General features: G+C 46.0%; 1 protein-coding gene across 1 annotated transcript in view; it reads left to right on the top strand.

The window, feature by feature from the left end:
- PKD1L3 (polycystin 1 like 3, transient receptor potential channel interacting) overlaps positions 1 to 19,867 on the top strand; it is a 1,100,724-nt gene that overhangs the window by 477,220 nt on the left and 603,637 nt on the right. Inside the window, exons 14-15 of the mRNA XM_086945530.1 lie at positions 6,585 to 6,731; positions 11,235 to 11,422. Coding sequence (XP_086801656.1) covers positions 6,585 to 6,731; positions 11,235 to 11,422 — 335 coding nt within the window. The remainder of the gene's footprint in view (positions 1 to 6,584; positions 6,732 to 11,234; positions 11,423 to 19,867) is intronic.

Below are 19,867 nucleotides of genomic sequence, written 5' to 3'. Positions count from 1 at the left end.
CTGTTCCAATTGACTGAGCCTGAGATACTTCAGAGGTACAGGCTGCACCCCAGAACCATCATGGACTTAATAAGGGACCTCCACCCATACCTGGATCACCCAACACCCAGGGCCCACGCCATCCCACCCCATGTACAGGTGCTATGTAGCTTACACCTGCTTACCTCTGGGAGCTACCAGAGTGTGATAGCTGCAGTAGGTGGTGTATCCCAGAGCTGTCTGTCCCGTTTTTTCAGGAAGTTTCTGGATGACGCAGAAAATGGAACATTACATCCGGTTCCCTGACACACCTGCGGAACTTGCCAAAACAAAAACTAACTTCTATGGACTGGCACACTTCCCGCATGTGATAGGCTGCATAGATGGCACCCACATTCCCCTATGCCCACCTGCAGCCACTGAACACATCTACAGAAACCGTAAGTCAACGCACTCCCTCAATGTGCAGGTGATATGCAATGCCGGAAACATCATCACAGACATAGTGGTTAAATTTCCTGGGAGCACGCACGACTCCTACATCTTCCAGAACAGCGGAATATACACAAGGCTTGTTGCTGGAGATTTTGGAGATGGATATCTGCTAGGTAAATAAGTGTAACACACCCTAAAATGAATGGCAGATGAATGTGACATGCAAATGTAACTCATGTACCTCTCATTCCCTCCTAGGCGATAGTGCATATGCCCTGCGTTCCTTTGTATTCACACCGTACCTCAACCCAGCTAACAGAGGCGAAAGGCGATACAATGTTGCACACAGGTCAACTCGCAACATAGTGGAGCAAACATTTGGACTCCTCAAGAGCAGGTTTCTCTGCCTCCACAAGAGTGGAGGTGCTCAACAGTACACCCCCATCATGTGTTGCAAGATAATAGTGACCTGTGCCATTTTGCACAATCTTGCCACCAAAGAAGGCACATCACGAAGACATTGATGATGACCAAGAACATGCAGACCCCCAAGCAACAGGACCAGCAGCAACAGATGGGAGATTGAGACGGACAGAAATTACACGTCGATATTTCTAGGTAATGTATGACTCATAGACAGGTATAGTGTTTGACAAGTGTAGTTTAATAGTCACTACATCATCATCACATAGGAAAAGCCATTGTCCATTAAAGCACATGTCCATGACTGCTTCTGCTCAGTTGCCGTCACTGTGTGCAGTCGTGTGGAACTGCGGCATTGGTCAGTGTTTACGTCCACGCACCACATTGCGCGATTGATGTGGCTGGCTATCAAAATCTCTGCTGGGGCCTGACTCAGCATGGCTACGCCTGCCGCTCCTGCGCACCTCTGGTACAGGTGTGCTGGAGCCACTCTTGCTGGTTGACCCCTCTGTCTCCTCCACACCCGTGTCACCAGCATTGCCTGTGTTAGTGGTTAGCATTTGCTCCATTGCAGAGGTCACCCTTCCCATGCCCCGTGTCAAGTCTGTGCAGCAGTGCACAATTGCATCCTGCATGGATATAGAGCGTCTCCAAAGTAGTGACGTAGCAGTAGCAAATCTGTTCATTGCCTTTGTCTGCTGCCGCATGTACTGCCGCTCCCTGCCAAGCTGTAGTTGATCCCTGTCCAACTTATCCGACAGTACACCCATGTATGTGGAGATGTCTGTTATACCCTTTGATATTGCCTCCAAACTACATGCTATGTGGCCTATTTCTTTGTCCATGTTGGTCATTTCGTTATTCATGCAGCGAACCTGCCTATGCACGGGTAACAGTGCTTTGGCCTGCACGCGCTGCACTTTGACCATTGTGGCCTCCAGGCCACAGAAGACACTCTCACCTTCCTGCCCCTCGCCACCCGCACGTGCCCTCCTGCCAAGGACACTGGTGCGCGCAGCGCCTGATGTAATCTGTGGTCTGACCTTGTCGGCCACAGGTGCAATTTGTTTGAGGTACAACTTCCTCATCCTCCGAATCAGAGGTTTGCAGGATCCTCTGAGGGGGCTCATCAGTCCTACTTGCCCTTCCCTGCATGGCCAACCTGGACGTTGCTATGGTTGTAGGCGGTGTGCTTAACAAATTAGGAGATCCAAACAACAACAGTGATTGTGGGACAGGTGTTGTGGCTCGCTCTGGTGATGAGGCTTCCTGGGTGGTGGTGTTGCCTCCTTCTACAGCGCTGTGACCTGTTTTTTTCTTCTTTTTCCCCCTTCTCTTAGCTGCTGGTGCCCTCTCCTCCCTTGCAGGTGCTGGAGTGCGTGAGGACTCTCCTGTGGAATCAAATTGACATAGGGTTAATGTTTTTGTTCACCTGTGTGTATTTCTTGAAAAAATCATGTTCGAGGCATATGGGCTGCAGATGGTACATTATGAATAGATCGCCATCTGGTGTTGGGCTCGGATGATTGCACTTTGTTTTTCTCTTGGAGAGTCTTTTGTATCTTGGTGACTCCTCCCTTAGTTGGTAGTGCGCATGGGCATCGGCTCCATCCTTAGATTGTTTTTTTCCGCCATCGGGTTCGGATGAGGATCGAGACGCTCCAGATCAACTTCAGAAGAAAGTGGGCAGGGATGCCCGCTGTCGCCTTTGCTCTTTGCGCTTTCTATGCAGCCGTTGGCGCAGGCCATGCGTGTGGACCAGAGAGTGCAGGGGATTAAATTTGGTACATACGTGCACACAATCAGCTTATACGCGGACGATGTCCTCCTTTCCCTGGCCTCCCCTAGTGATTCTCTGCTGGCTTGTGCGGAGATTCTGGAAACGTTTGCTGGTGCGGGGGGCTTTAAAGTTAACATGACAAAGTCGGTGGCACTAGACTTCTCTCCCGAGGGGCACACTTGCAGGAGCACTTTCCCTTCCGCTGGGCGTCGGAGGCTATACCATATCTGGGGATTCAGTTGGCAGGCACACTGCAAGACACAGTGCGTATCAATTACGCGAGGCTTCGACAAACCGTCCGTACGGAGTTGGGCAGATGGAGACACCTCCCACTCTCTTGGCTGGGCAGGGTAGCTGCCATAAAAATGACCATTCTTCCGCAAATCCTGTATATATTTTGCGCCATTCCGCTCCGTCCCCCCGACGGTTGGATCCGCCAAACCCAGTCGGAGCTCGCTCAGTTCATTTGGAACGGTAAGCGTCCAAGATGAAGCTTAGGCTGGCAATGTTGCCTCTGGAGAGGGGGGGCCTAGGTCTGCCTGATCTGATGCTATATTATCAGGCGGCCCAACTTCGGACCCTGGTAGAGTGGAGCAGGTGGGAGTCGGAAAAACACGGGCTCTTTCAGGATCAGGCAGTGGCAGGCCGTCCGTTGCAGGAAGTTCCTTTCCTCCGTAGGCGGCACCGACCTCCCAACTTGTATGCCTCGTTTATCACGAGAGTCCCGTTAGAGGTATGGGACCAGACCAACACAAAGCACGACCTGACCACATTTCCGTCTCCCCTTACACTGTTGCTGGCGAACCCGCATTTCGGGCCTGGGCAAGACATCCAGGCATTCGCCCGTTGGCGCCCGGCGGGGTGTAGATTTTTGTTTTACTTATACACGGGGGAGGGTGTGGCTCCCTTCGAGACTATGCAAGGGGAATACAGCTTGCCGGAAACAGAACGGCTTCGCTATCTGCAAGTGCGTCACTGGGCACTCAATGCCCAGGTCAGGGAATGGGCAGATCGGAAACTCAGTCCTTATGAATACTGGCTAATTACGCGGAAGGCGGATAAACTGCTCATTTCGGACTTATACCGCATACTCTTAGATCGGTACTCACAAATATATATTGCAGGAAGGGCCCGCTGGGAGAGGGAGTTGGGGCGGGCGTTGAGCAACAAGGAATGGGAGGGCATATGCTATCGAGCACGACACTCTGCCTACCATATGGGGTTGACAGACACCTTCACTAAGCTGGTTACGTACTGGTATTACACGCCTGAGAGGTTGCACGAGATGGATCACACAAGGGAGGACTCCTACTGGCGGGGATGTGGCGAGAGGAGTACGTTGGTTCATCTGTTGTGGGACTGTGCCCAGATTCAGGGGTATTGAAAGACTGTCATTGATGAGATAGACGCACACTTTGACTCGGAAATCCCAAGGTTCCCTGCCTATGTACTGCTAGGTTTACCTAATGCTATCACCTACCCGTTGAAATCACGCAGGGGCAGACTGATTGCAATTGCTCTGGGCTCCACCGTTCAGAACGGGCTGGCCTTCTGGCGCACCCTACATATCCCCACATTCCAAGGTTGGTTGCATCGCCTTTGGTCAGTTCTGGGTATGGAAAAGCTATCACTAATCAAAGCCGGGGAAGGGGCCAAGTATGCAGAATTGTGGCAGCCATTTTTGTCCCTGCTGACTACAGAGTTTAGAGAGGTGATATGCCCCTGATACTTGCGTTTGTTACGATTGTCACAGGTCGATTCTTGAGATGCTTTGGTGTGGATGGAGGTGTTGACACGGGGGGGGAAAGGCACTGGACCTGGAACGTGGGTGGTGGGAGGGTAGGCGGGGGTGGTGTGGGGGTTGGGGAGTTGGATCTTGTTTTTGTTTTTTCTTCTGAATGCAGGCTCACTTATGCAGCACTGTCAGACGTGGAGAGAGCGTTTTAGGATAATTGGGCCCAACAGCCACTTTTGTCACTGTGTTTCCATGCCGTTTGCATATGCATTGCATGTCTTTCGATTCCTGGAAAGTTCTAATATCTGTGTGCGAGCTGATTTTTCAATAAAAAGATTTAATACTAAATATGTTTGCATATTAATATCTGCAATTGCAGATTCTGGCAATAAGGAGAGTAATTCAGGGTCGTACTGAAAGTCTTCTTATTTCCCACATTGTCATTCTCCGCATACACTAACATTAAATGTTCTACTCAACGCTATTCATATACCATACTTCCTGCTTTTACCTCCCTTCCACGCACCCCTAAACGCACCAGTTTGCAAAATTTCATCACATCATTGGTTGAAATTTTCGACATCATTTCATCCTAATTCCTTGTGTATGCTGCCAGTTTATTCATTCTCATCATAGCTTTATTTTTCCTAGAGTAGAAGCTGCCATCCATGTATGATACATTAGCCTGTTTCATTTTCCTTAACTTGCTTTTTCATTCCCGGCATTGGGCATCAAACTACGGGGACTTTAATATTGAACGTTGGCCCATATTGGGGGGCATTGCACATGAACCATTCCTATTAACTTTCTAATACCTGACCACCGCAATCATTGTTTGATCATAGATTTTGATTGGGTTACTACTTGAAGAGGTCAAACTGTTAAGATCAATATGATTTTGCAAATCACTTAATTTTTCAATCTGCTGAGTGCTAATTTTCACTATAAGACGCCTGGTTGGTTACATTTCTTGGAGTAATACTCTGTTTGTGGTACATTCCAAGCTTTGATAGGGCCTTTAGAGATAGACGATCACTTCTTCTCAACGCAAGTGGTTAGAAATCCCACACTAAGGGGAAGTAGCACGCCTTTCGGCAGTGAATGTCTAGGAATTTCTTAAAACTAAACAGCAATAAAACCAAGATCTTCATAGTTTTTGTAATTTGAGAACTGGAATGATGATGTTTTGTTTTCTCATTTTGTTCCAACCTCCTTCCCACCTGCAGAACTGAAGAACGTAGACATACTGTTTGATAAAATGTTGTATGTCAACCACAAATTCAGATTCTGTCAGCCTTTAGACACCTTCAAATGCTAGGAAAACTCCATCAGTTTATCCCTATCAAGAGCTTTGGAAAGTTGGTTTGGGCCTGTGTCATGATCAAACTGTATTATTGTAATGCCCTTTATTTCTAAGTTCTGATTTCTTCAGAATATGACTGTTGGATTTGATGCTGGTCTCCAGAAATTCTTCTTTACCGTTGAGAGGTGACAAAACCTGAAGTGTTACTCGTTAAACAAAGAATTCAATTGAAAGCACTCAGCTTGAATCCGTGAGCGTTTTATAACTCTGGTCCCACTTTCTGGCCCGCTTTGTGGTCTATTACAGACTAGCCAGACATATACACTCTAGCTCCTCTATATTCCTCGACATTTCCTGCTTCAAATGCTCACAATGTGATTGTAACGTATTCTGGGTTCCAGGGCGTGTCCTCTGGAATGACCTCCTACTGAGTCTCTAGAGTCTTGTACCTTCTCAATGTTCAGACACATGGTTACATTTCACTTTTTGTCATACTTTTATTTATTTTTACTATTTTTAGGTTTAGTAAAGCTTCTTCCTTCCTTTTTTCATTTTTGCTCCTGGCACCAAGATGGCACTGTGAATGTGCTCTTTATAGAAAATAGTTTAAAAACATTGTAATGTTAATAATTTCTACTCCTGATATTCACTTAACCTGATTCGCTGACCTGGAGTAAAGTTTCCAAAGAGTTAACATTATTTCTGGACTTTCTCCAGTCAATGGATAGGTTTCCATCTACCTTACTATACTCCTTTACATAACTTGAGTGTTGGTTTGTAGTAAATCTGACATTACTCATGCCTGCATAAGTATTCCGGGGGTAGTGCTGGTTATTTGTAGCTTTGTCTCAGTATAGAAATTCTATGTCCGGGTCTGCAGATCATCAACTCTGTTGTTTTTTCTCTGCTTTTCTTCTTCCCTCTTACAGGTACGTGAACAGAATAATGGTAATTGACTTGGATGCTCAACAGAAGTGGCATTTTCTGTGTGACTCTTGGTTAGCAGCAGACATTGACGACTGCCAGTTGGATAGGGTCTTCCCAGCCGCTTCTCGGGGCGACATCATGTCATTCAGGTAGAATTGACTCTCTCTTGGGGATGAACTCTTTATAAAATAAAGCACTTATTTTAAATTGTAATTAACTTTTTGGATAGTCATTTTCGATTGATAAAATAGGCTATGATCTCTGTCTTCCGTCCTTCCTTTTGGGGAAGGAAGCGTGTGTCATTGCCATGTCCTGCTTGCTTCTTTTGGGCCTGTGGTTTCCAGAGCGATTTTTGCCTTTGTGCAGAGCAGTAGTTCTCTCTTATTTCATGGTCTTCGGCTGTTTCAGATATTCTTCCACCTCTGATGGAGTGCTTGTATTAGATCAGGTTTCTCCAACGAGTAGCTTGTGAGTTTTTTTGATAACCAATTTTATTGATTTTGCGAGAAACCAACAAGAAATAACAACACCAGCTGTACGTAGAGTGAATCGCAAAAGACATCTATATACCAAGAGCACATCAGCATAAGTAAACCAAAAGACAAGTCAAGTACAATGTTGCATCCATTCCAGTACTTGCACACCCATTAGGAGTGTCAATCCTCCACTAGCACAACCCATTTGCCCCACTTTCTACGAAATTTCCTTGGGCATCCTCTGGCCTCATAGAGGAGCCGCTCCTGTGCAGCACACCAGTCCACCCCTCTGCACCAGTGCTTCATGGTGGGGGCAGCCGAATTCAGTCAGTTGGCTGCAATGTCCATCTTGGCCACCATCAGAGCCGTGTTTTTCAGCTCTGGAACTGTCCATCCCCTCCAAGATACCTAGTAGAACATTCATGGGGTTAAGGGGAACGTCCCAGCCCAGAGCCTCAGTAAGTTCCGCTATTACTAACTCCCAGTATTGGGTGAGTACGGGGCAAAGCCATACCATGTGATAAAAGTCCGCTTGGGGATGAGTACAGCAGGGACAGGAGGCATGGGGTCGTAGTCCAGCGCGATGGAGACGCAGCAGTGTAAGATAGGCAGTGGGGAGGTAGTATACCTGAACTAGACAAAGTCTTGTTGAGGCTGTGATCGTTTTGGGTGCCATCAAGGCGTCTCGCCAATCAGCATCGTCCAGAGACCTGATCCAACCCTCCCATCTGTCTCTGAGTTGTGCTAGTGTGTTAGGAGTGTTATTGATGAGAGAGCAATAGATACGGGAAATCCCTCCTTTCCCTAGGTTACCGGTCATGGTTTGGCCCTCCAGCGGGCTATACTTAGGCAGGGAGGTGCCCTCCAAAATGTGAGAGTGCAGAGCCTGGCGTATCTACAGGTAACGGTAAAATTGGGAAGTGTGGAGGAGTAGCGAGTCTGCAGTTCTTGTAAAGTGCATATGTGACTTCTTCCCCAGATATCTCCCAGAAGTGAAATGCCAATGATCCCATACTCTGAAACCTGAAAGGTTGGCGACCTCTCCGAGTCGTGTGCTATGCCATAGTGGGGTATGTTGAGTCAGTTTATCCGACCAATGGGTGTGACGTAGGGACGCCCTCCAGGCCAAAAGCCGTCCGCGCGTGACCTCAGGTAAAGTTTGGGGAATAAGTCGCCCATATAGCATCCCTTGGATGGTATCCAGACCCAGGGAGTGGAGCTCCAAGCGGTATGCCGGGTCAGACCAGCCACCGTTAAACCAGTCATGCACAGTGAGGAGCCGAGTCGCTAAATAGTAAAGGTAGAGATTCGTCATCCCCAGGCCACCATCATAGGGGGGATCTGACACTGGGTGTGGGCCAGCCTAGGCCTACGGCCTCCCACAAGAACTTAGTTGCCATGCTGTCCAGTTCCCGGAACCAGGACCGTGTGAAGGAGAGGTGTGTGCTCTGAAGCGTATAAAGGAACCTGGGCAGGATCATCATTTTAAATAGAGCTATTCTGCCTATAGGGTTCAGTGGCAGAGTTTGCCACTTAAGGAGATCAGCCCGGGCCTTTTCACCAACGGGGTGACATTGAGTGACCAAGCAAGATCGGGTAGGAAGGCGATCCAGATTCCTAGATATTTGAATGACTGTCGCCAGAGGGGTATCGACGACTGCCAATCAAAGCACTCTCTCGAAAGGTGTTGAGATACTAGGACGGACTTAGCTGAATTCAATCAAAGGCGAAAGTTTGTTCAAAAAGGCTCAAGGCCCGGACTGAGGTGTCCTGACTGAGCTGGATCAGCTAAAAATAACAGTACGTCAGCCGCATATTGGGCGATCGTATCTTCCTCCACACCGGGCCATCGCAACCCATGAGGAGCTTGTGGGATCGGACCAGGTAGGCAAAGGGCTCCATTGCCAGCGCAAACAGGAGGAGCGAGAGGGGGCATCCCTGCCTCGTACCTCTTCCAAGTAGCTTGTGAGTTACTGATAGTTCTCTAGGTCCTGTTAGTATCTCTCTTATGTGTACCCCAGTCTACTAAACTAGAAGTTTTTACTTGGATGAATTACTATATGTACAGCAAAAATAAAATGTGTATTTGAGACGGAAATGTGTGTATTTTCATAACTCATAAGCTGATGTTTGGAGAAAAATGGTTGAATTTCCAAAATACATTTAAAACATATATATGAGTGATAAATTATGTAACCCGGGGGAGACGTATTACTAACATTACCATGGTACCAGGGGCGCTTACTGCTGGCAAGCATGCATGATGCACTGATGTGGTAATGTGGTAATCTTGCTGGTGGTGGTCATTAATGTAATCTTGTCTGATGTAGTCCGTATTACAACACTAACAATAGTACCTTGCAATGATTTTAATTGAACATTAGTAGCTCATATTACAGAAAGGTTGGATATCCCTGCATTAGAGTACATTAGGAGGAATTGTACATATCTTAAGTATAGTATAGCTAGAGAAGATCTGGAATTATAACCAGGAGAGCAACTGATTGCAATGGATATGGAGTTAAAACACCTACCAGGATTCACCAGCTTCCCACAATTAAACCCTTACTTGCAATTCCTAAGACAACCCGTAAACTACTAATCAAAAAGAAAATTAAGGTGGTGTCACATGAAAGTGACTTACGTGCAATAACTTAAAGCATTCTCATTATACATTTGCAACTTTATCAATTAGAGATAACTGTACTTAGATTCCAACTTAAATACAAGGGAAAAAAACAACGTTTTACTTCTAAAAATTTTTTTTCAATTATTGCAGTTTGAGGGCTCTTGAAACAAGACCGTGGATAAAATAAACAATATTGCTTGTTCAATTAATTTCCTGAAACAGAAGAACTCATTCTTTGCCTATGCCCCTTAGGATTGGACTTGAAAAATACATTTCAGAAACAGCTCTTTCTACAAGCCCGCACAAGGTCACTTAAGGATGCTGTGCAGTTCTGTTTTCCCCGGTAGCTCCAATAATTCCATATCATTGGAACCATTAGGTTTTTGTATATTTAAGATATTGTATTGATTTTTAATATAATTAATACAATAAAATCTTACCTACCTGCCTACTATACGTTCATGCATTAAATTATTTATCTCATAGATTAATTGGATAGAGAAAATAATATTTTTTGTGTTTTCAATGCGGCTAGCTCTTTTTAAGCTTTTAGTCTTGCTCAAAATGCAAGCCAGGCCTTTGTTATTTACGCATAGTATCACACATTCATCCAAAACTTGGTAGTGTGCCATTAATATGCATTCTTTATGTGGGATTTTCATTGTCTTCTTCCATTGTCGACCTTCTTTTGGACTAAATCCTAGCAAAGCAATACAGTTATGGAAATATTTTTTTTTTTTACCCAAAGTCTCTTGGGTGCTTCCCAAGTTTTGAGAATCTTGCACGTGGTTTAGTGCTGGAGTAGGTAAGCTTTCCACACTATGCAACTGGCTGGGAAGTTGGATAACTGTATCTCTTTTACTTGAGCACATCTTTGTTATTTTACACATAACTACATCACTATAGGGCTGTTGATACTGCCTTATGTTGAATACCCTGGATTATAGTGGTGCAATTTTGAAGTCTCTTAGATTGACCAACCATTGCAAAAAACCTTTTTAGCATTTGTCATTAGGTGAAAATGTCATAATTGCACGTGATCTGGTACAAAAGTTACCGTAAGATTGCACCAGGACCAATGCACTGTATCTTATCAAAAAAAGCAAACCGGAATTATGCCAGGAATTTTCCATCTATTTATTTTATTTATTTATTTATGGTATTTCTAGAGCGCAACATTCATCCCAAGGGATATCAAGGCGCTGAAAAAAAAGAGAAGGCTGCTGAGGTTTATTCAGGAGGGGTTAGTAATCACCAAATCATGAATCACCAAAGTATGGTGATTCAATAAAACAAAAACACTGGCACCATTGTATACTTTGCTATCCTTAAATATTGATGGGAAATGGCACTGCAAATGGTCGCATCTATGTGAACCAGAGATTTTGGTGGAAAAATGCACCAGTGCAACATATGTAGTCTAGAAATGTTGGAGCAAGTTTTCATCAACATTGGGGCAAACTATGTAACCCTACCTTTAAAGTTCTGCATGCCCAGTACATATTATCTGGGCGCCTGTAACCTTGTGCTTTGTTTTCCTTCTACAGTTACTTGATGTTCTCGAATTCTGTGGAAAGACTGATGAAAGATCACCTATGGCTCTCAGTGCTGACCCGTTGTCCTTGGAGCCCATTTACCAGAGTCCAGCGGCTTTCTTGCTGTCTCACCCTTCTTATCTGCAGCATGCTCATCAACCTCATGTTCTGGAACATGTCTTCAGACAATGATCTGTCGGGTAACTTATTTGTGGTGTGTGCTCACAAGTCCTGCAGTCCCACTGCCTAACGTGTGTCTTTATGGATATCCCTGCAAGGGACAAGGGAACTTTAAAACTCCTTAATTAACAATACACTTAATGTACATTATGCAAATTGTGACTGATAACACACCTCGTGGTAAGACCAGCTTCAACTCAGTCTTAGACATTAGATGACTCGGACACAAATACCACCCACAGATAACCCTTTCGCTGCTAGCTCTTTCCCCCGTGCTAAGCCTTTTTTTGGCTATTTGAAGTAGTTCGCACTTAGGCCCCTGTAACCTTTTGTCCACATATGGTATCCACGCCAAATGTGAGTCCTTTTCTTTCAACCTCATGGGGATTTTATAGGTAGCCAGGGTTTGTGGATTCCCCTGGAGGGGACCCAGAAGTAGCCAAATTACAGCTACAATTTTTGTTTGCTTTTAAATGGGGAAAAAAGTGCTGCAGAAGAAAGCGTCAGTTTTTCCCCCTACAAATGGTATCAACAAAGAGTCTGTGGTGCTGAAATCATCATCTTCCCATCTCTCATGGACAGGTTATTACAGAAAACCAACCTTTTCACACATTTTATTTTTTAAACATTCTTTATTCGTCAATCTGCACAATAGGTGCAGGGCTCTGTACCCCAGAGACCACTGCAGCATCTTGTTACACCATTACAAGCAGCAATTTACTTTTTTGAAAAAAAACAACACAACTAGCATATTGCACAATAAGCATCATTCAGGATAACATCCCCCCTTGCCCCAACTATATCCCCACCCCACCCTCTAAGTTGCGCAACCACCACCGAGACCCACCCGTCTGCACACACACGCACCCCAGACCGCCCCCCCCCCCCCCTCCACCAGGCCCAGGCACCCATCCCTACCCTCAGTCCACAAGGATATCATCCGTTTCAACCTGAGGTTCCAACCACATGCCCCTATAGTCAGCCCACGGCTTCCAAATTTTTTAGTGTTTACGCGGGCACCCACAGGACTCAAAGATTGGCCGCTCCAACCCCATGCAGAAGTCAAGGCCGTTTTTCCATGCGTCCACCAAGGGGGCCCGCACATCCTTCCACATCCTAGCAATGTCCTGTTGCGCCAGCGTGAGGCCCAGCTGTAATAGGTGCCTTTTATAGAGATTACTCCCAATCCCCTCCATCACATGCAACAGGGCAAGCTGTGGCGTACGTGGAAGCGACCATCCCAGAACCTCGGAGAGGCAGGCAAATATCCCTCTCCAAAAGCGGTCCAGTGACAGGCATTGCCAGACTGTATGCTGAAACCCAGTGAAGGTCCTTAAATTGGAAAAGGCGAAGACGCATAGCAATGGATGCCCCCGAGGTGTAGCCAGGGCCTCCCTCCAATCCTCCTCCTCCAATGCCCCCACATCCTCCTCCAGCGCCCCCCGTAGTTTCTCCAGTGAAAATGCGCTATGAGTGATCAGGGTTTGGTATATTCGCGATATTTTCTTGGTCTCCAGGTTGCCGATAAAGACTATCGCCTCTAATGGGCTAAACTCTGGGAGAGAATCGAGGCCCTCCAGGCTGGGAGTAAGCGTGTGATTGAGCTGGAGGTACCGGAAAAATTGCGATTGGGGCATTTGATATTCCACCTGCAGATCACGGAACGATTTGAGGGAGGCATCGCGCACAACATCATCCAGGATGGAGATGCCAATGGCGTCCCAACCCGAAAGCCCTGTAGGGCCGCCAGGGCCGGCAGGCGCCCATTATGCCACAGGAGAGTTTCTTCCGTCAGTGTGTTCCACCACCCCATACACTTCAGAGATTGTCGCCAGATTTGAAAGACTATATTTTTCGGAGGCGGCAGCACACCGCGCAATGCAACCGAATAGCGTAGCGTATGGAGAGTGGACTGCCCCATCATGTACCGCTCCACCGTGTAGGTCGGGTCCCTCATATCTCCATACCACCACTCATTGAGGACCAGCAGGTGCGAGGCCTGATAGTAGGAGATCTGAGGTCGCGAGGCCCCCACAGTACGTGGAGAGAAAGCACGTACGCAATGCAACAGGCACCGCTCCTCCCCCCCAAAAAAACAGACCCCAGTGGCGAATTCACCAGCCGGAACCATCGGGGTGTAATCCGGTATGGGTGATTCTGCAACTGGTATAGCAGGCGAGGGAGCGCCACCATCTTGAAGATCGCCGATCTGCCATAGATCGTCAGTGGCATACGGGACCGGATCTTAATATCCGCCTGTACGCGCTCCCAGACCGGTACCACATTCCACTCCCAGGACACCGCAGGCACATCGACGCCCATGGACCCACCCCATCACGAGCCCCCAGTGCCCATAAGGTAGACTTGCGAGGGTTCATGTACAGCCCAGACGCCTCCCCAAATATTTGCATAATCTCCAGAATCTGTGGCCCGTCCTGTCCAGCGCCGTTAAAAAAAACCACACACATCGTCCGCATATAATGCGATCCTATCGGAGAGGCTGGCAGCCCACTCAAACCCCTCCATCTATGCATCCATAAGCACCCAGACTGCAAGCGGTTCCATAGCCAAGGCCAATAAACAAGGTGACGGGGGCACCCCTGCCTGGTGCTACGGCGAATCGAGAAGCTAGACGATACTGCACCCACCACCCGAACCGACGCTGTCAACTCGGTATACAGTAGTCGCACATACAACAGGAACCGGGGACCCAGATTAAGCCTGCGAAACAGAGCGAAAAGGTAGACCCAGCTCAGGGAGTCAAACGCCCTATCCATGTCCACCAACAGGAACGCTGCTGGCACCCCCGTCCGTAGGACCGCTGCCAAACCTACGTGGGCCCATCGTATGTTGTGCCGCGTTGCTCTCTGGGGCATGAACCCGGCCTGGTCCGGGTGAACTATCGCCGAGATATGTGGTAGGAGGCGGTTGGCCAGAGCCTTAGCTAAATCCTTCGCCTTGACATTAAGGGGAGAAATAGGATGATAGGAAGCGTGCTGCTCCGGAGGACGGCCCGGCTTATGAAACACCACCACCTCAGCATGTCGCCAGTCCGGGGGAAGCTGACCGACCTGTCTAGCCTCCTCCACCGCTGCCCAATAGTAAGCCGCCAGCTGGAGATTGTACCGACAATGGAATTCAGCAGGGAACCCATTGAGTCCCGGGGCCTTCCCGGTATTGAGCCCTCTTAGGGCTTTGCCCAGTTCATCCACTGACGGACATCATCGGACACAGTTTTAGGTGGGAGATCTGCAATAAACTTGTCCACCGTGGCCTCGGGTAAACACTCCCACGGAGTATAAAGATCCACGTAGTATGTGGCGAAAATCTCTGCCATGGCCCTGGGGTCTGTTATCGGTGCCCCACTCTCATCGAGCACCCCTGGAAGGGCCTGCGGATGAAGAGCGCCCTGGAAGAGCCGGTGGAGCATCTTGCTCGACTTGTCGCCCCATTGGCAGATTCTGCTGCGAGACGCCAGCCAGATTTGACGGGCCTCGTCCAGTAGGAGAGAGGCGTACGACTGTTGTGTCTGCAGCAGCTGACACACTGTCAGCCCATTGCTCGCACCCCGACTTCGACGTTACAGACCCTCCACCTCTGCCTCCGCCCCGACCAATTCGTCCCGATGTTTCCTACGAGCCGCCGTACACCATGCTATATCTATTCCCCGTAGAGTTGGCTTCAATGCCTCCTAGAGTGTGACGGCGCTAGTAATGGAGCCTTCAATAGCGACAAAATATTCCGCGATCGCGCCCCGCATGTGCTTTGCATAGTCCGCATTCTGCAAATGCCATACCGCTAGGCGCCAGCAAAAAGGCTGCCGCTCCCTACCCAGCCGCAACTCCACAAACGCCGGAGAGTAGTCCGACAGCCCCGGGGGAGGATCCCAGCTGTCACAACACTTGTTGCTGCTGCCCGGGGGACAAAGACATAGTCTAATCGGGAGAACGACTTATCTACCGCCGAGAGGTAAGTGAATTCCCTCTTGTCGCCATGAATGAGCCGCCAGGTGTCCACCCAATCCAGGCCAGTAACCAGGAAGGATAGCTTCGTGGGCTGTGCGCCACCCGCACCCCCACCCACCCTACTCCTATCGCGACCCACATTAAGAACGGATCACTGACATAATATCGAGGGACATAATATCGACTAGCAAAAATATCGGCGAAAAAATATCGACAGACAGAATATCGACTTTGTATCTACAAACAGGTAAGTACAAAAATATTGAGTAAAAAATATCGTTTACAAACATATATTTTTAAAAAATATTGACTTTATTAAAAATAATGTTAAATTAAATTAATATTAAGAAATAATTACTAAAATATACTTAAAAATACTTAAATTACCTTATAATAATTAAATAATTAAATAAAGTTATAAAAAATGTTTACAATCATATTTGTTAAAATATATATATATATATAGTAACATAAAATAATTAAAAAATATCCAATATTATTACTGTAATAGCGGAAGTGTAAAAATTACTATTCCCACTCCAGAGAGTGCAACAGTAGATAAGGCCTTGGATAGCGTAGAGGTAAAAATTACTATTCCCACTCCAGAGAGTGCAGTAGGGAAAGCATTGGATAGCGTAGGGGTACAAATTAACATTCCCACTCCAGAGAGTGCAACAGTAGAGAAAGGGTTGGATAGCATAGGGGTAAAAATCACTATTCCCACTCCAGAGAGTGCAACAGTAGAGAAAGGGTTGGATAGCGTAGGGGTAAAAATTACTATTCCCACTCCAGAGAGTGCAACAGTAGGGAAAGCGTTGGATAGCGTAGGGGTAAAAATTACTATTCCCACACCAGAGAGTGAAACAGTAGGGAAAGCGTTGGATAGGGTAGGGGTAAAAATTACTATTCCCACTCCAAAGAGTGCAACAGTAGGGAAAGGGTTGGATAGCGTAGGGGTAAAAATTACTATTCCCACTCCAGAGAGTGCAACAGTAGGGAAAGCGTTGGATAGCATAGGGGTAAAAATTACTATTCCCACTTCAGAGAGTGCAACAGTAAGGAAAGCGTTGGATAGCGTAGGGGTAAAAATTACTATTCCCACTCCAGAGAGTGCAACAGTAGGGAAAGCGTTGGATAGCGTAGGGGTAAAAATTACCATTCCCACTCCAGAGAGTGCAACAGTAGGGAAAGCGTTGGATAGCGTAGGGGTAAAAATTACTATTCCCACTCGAGAGAGTGAAACAGTAGGGAAAGCGTTGGATAGGGTGGGGGTAAAAATTACTATTCCCACTCCAAAGAGTGCAACAGTAGGGAAAGCGTTGGATAGCGTAGGGGTAAAAATTACTATTCCCACTCCAGAAAGTGCAACAGTAGGTAAGGCGTTGGATAGCGTAGAGGTAAAAATTACTATTTCCATTCCAGAGAGTGCAACAGTAGGGAAAGGGTTGGATAGCGTAGGGGTAAAAATTACTATTCCCACTCCAGAGAGTGCAACAGTAGGGAAAGCGTTGGATAGCGTAGGGTTAAAAATTACTATTCCCACTCCAGAGAATGCAACAGTAGGGAAAGCGTTGGATAGCGTAGGGGTAAAAATTACTATTCCCACTCCAGTGAGTGCAACAGTAGGGAAAGTAGATACTTCATATATTATTTAAAAATATATATATATTATTATCTATAAAAAAATAATTAAAAGTAATTACCAATTTAATATAATATAATAAGTAATTAATTACAAATACTAATTTAATGTAATCATTACAATTAGTTATCTATTAATAGTAATTAATTACAAATTAACAATTAATTAATTAATAATTAAAAAGTTACTTAACAATTAACATCTAATAAATACCAAAACAAAATTAGCATATGTAATTAGTTATTATTAAATTACTTCCCACCCTATTCCGCTATAAAACCACAACCCGCTGCAGAAATTAAATTAGTTAAATTAACATAATTATCAATTAATCAATTTTATAAAATTAATTGGCGATTAAAATTTAAATAATTACCAAATAACAAGTATTTAACAATTAATTATAAATAAATAACACTACATAAATTAACATATTTAAATAATTATAATTAAATTACTTCCCACCCAATTCCCCTATAAACCCACAACCCGCTGCAGAAATTAAATTAGTTAAATTAACATAATTATCAATTAATCAATTTTATAAAATTAATTGGCGATTAAAATTTAAATAATTACCAAATAACAAGTATTTAACAATTAATTATAAATAAATAACACTACATAAATTAACATATTTAAATAATTATAATTAAATTACTACCCACCCAATTCCCCTATAAACCCACAACCCGCTACAGCAATTAAATTAGTTAAATTAACATAATTATCAATTAATCAATTAAATAAATTAATTGGCAATTAAAATGTAATTAATCACAAAATTTAAATTAATTAACAATTAATTATAAACAAATACCAATAAATAAATGTATATTTAATTAATTATAATTAAATTACTTCCCACCCTATTCCCCTATAAACCCACAACCCGCTACAGAATTAAATTACACAAAATTTAAATAACATTAAATTCATTAATTAAATTACATTATAACATAAATAAACACTTTTAACACATAAAATACACTATAAAAAATTCGATATTACTAAATGTTCGATATTTTTATCAACCTATATTATGTACTTCGATATTTTGACTATCTATATTTTAAAATTCGATATTACATTACTTACCTTCAAAACGATATTTTTTATGTCTTTATTCTGTCTATTCGATATTCTGTCCAGCATATATTTTGTACTCGATATTATGTCCATTCGATATTTTGTAATCGATATTTTGTCTGTTTACCATCAAGAACATCGTTCCAATCGCCACCCACTACTGAGGTCATGTCTGGCATATCAGCCCACAGAGAGAGCAGCCGTTCAACGAAGGACCACTGCAATGGGGGAGGGGCATACACACATCCCAGCACGATGGGGTCTTCCCCAATCTTGCCCCGAAGAAATACATATTGCCCCTGCGGATCCAGCCACATCTGCGCATGCACATATGGGACCCTGCAATGGATGAGGACCGCCTCTCCCCTAGAACCTTGCACAAACCATGCATGGAAGACCTGTTGGAAGCCATAGCGCTGCAAGCAGAGGACCTTGGTCCCCAACAAGTGGGTCTCCTGTAAGAGGAGGACATCAGCTCCGGCTCTCTTGGCCTGACGCAGGACAGCCCTTCGCTTGATTTTATCTAACATCCCACGCACATTCCAGCTCACCACACGAACAGTGCTCCCCGGGCACCCCCATATCTACAGCCAAACTAGCCATCAGGCCTCAAGCATGGTGTATCATGGATCGGAGGACCCAGCAGTGCGTGCGTACATATTGATGTGCTCTTTGGGAAAGCGCAACCCAAACCCCCACCCAAACCCTGGCCCCCCAACAGACCCCCCCACCCCATACCTCAAAAACACTAAAGTACCTGTCACGGTGGGGCCCACCCCATACCCCCAACGGGGGGGCACAGGTCGCACCCACCAATGGATCCCCAACTCACAGCCCATAACCCCCAGGCTCGCACCCCACACACACTAGGCAGGTGGGGATTCAGCCCTTCTAAGAACCCCCACAACATAGAACAGCAAAATCAATTACACAGTCCAATTGGAGAAGCATCTCTGCACCATACAATGAACAAGCATTAAGGATCCACAGTTTGGCGTTGGGAAGCCAGTGCCCCCTCCAGCGCTGTCTATGGGGAATCTTCAACGGCCCCTCACTCAGGGATGAGTCGGAATGCAGCCCAGGGGACGTATGTGCCCACACTCGCACAGTCTCATCAGTCCACTTGAAGACCCCCTCCGGGAAGTCAAAGAAATGGGTGCGGGATTGAAAGATGACGCGCAGGCGGGCCGGGAACAGCAAGGCATACGGAAGGTTAATTTCCCTCAGTTTGGCCTTCGCCGCCATGAAAGATTGGCGTTGCTGCTGCACAAGCCTAGTGTAGTCTGGGAACACTAGGATGCGATGGTTGTCATAGAGCAAGGGTTCTTTGAGGCGGGCCTGCTTCAGCACAGTGTCACGGTCCAGATAATTCAACAACCTCGCAATCACTGGCCGCGGGCGAGCCCCCACCGGCAGTTTCTGAGTGAGCGCCCTGTGAGCCCGCTCCATGACAAAGCACCGGGAGAACGCATCGGGTGGAAGCCAACTTTCTAGCCACTGTGTGAGGAAGCGCTGCATATTACCATTCTCGCACCCTTCCGGAAATCCAACAAAGCGCTGTGTTGTTTTGCCGTGCCCGTCCCTCAGCATCCTCGACCCGGAGCGCCAGCCCCTTCTGGATGCCTTCCATACTAGCCACCTTCTGCTTGAGGACCGAGACATTATCCTCCACTCCTGAGAGGCGGGCCTCGGCCTCCGTAATGCGGGACATTGCATTCCGTAGATCCTGACGCAATAGCGTAACGTCCGCTTTCACCGCACAAATTATT

The sequence above is a fragment of the Lissotriton vulgaris genome, chromosome 12, assembly GCF_964263255.1.
Source record: "Lissotriton vulgaris chromosome 12, aLisVul1.2, whole genome shotgun sequence".
Classification (NCBI taxonomy): domain Eukaryota; kingdom Metazoa; phylum Chordata; class Amphibia; order Caudata; family Salamandridae; genus Lissotriton; species Lissotriton vulgaris.
The sequence above is the reverse complement of the archived record's forward strand: the minus strand, read 5'-3'. Positions and strand labels throughout refer to the sequence as shown.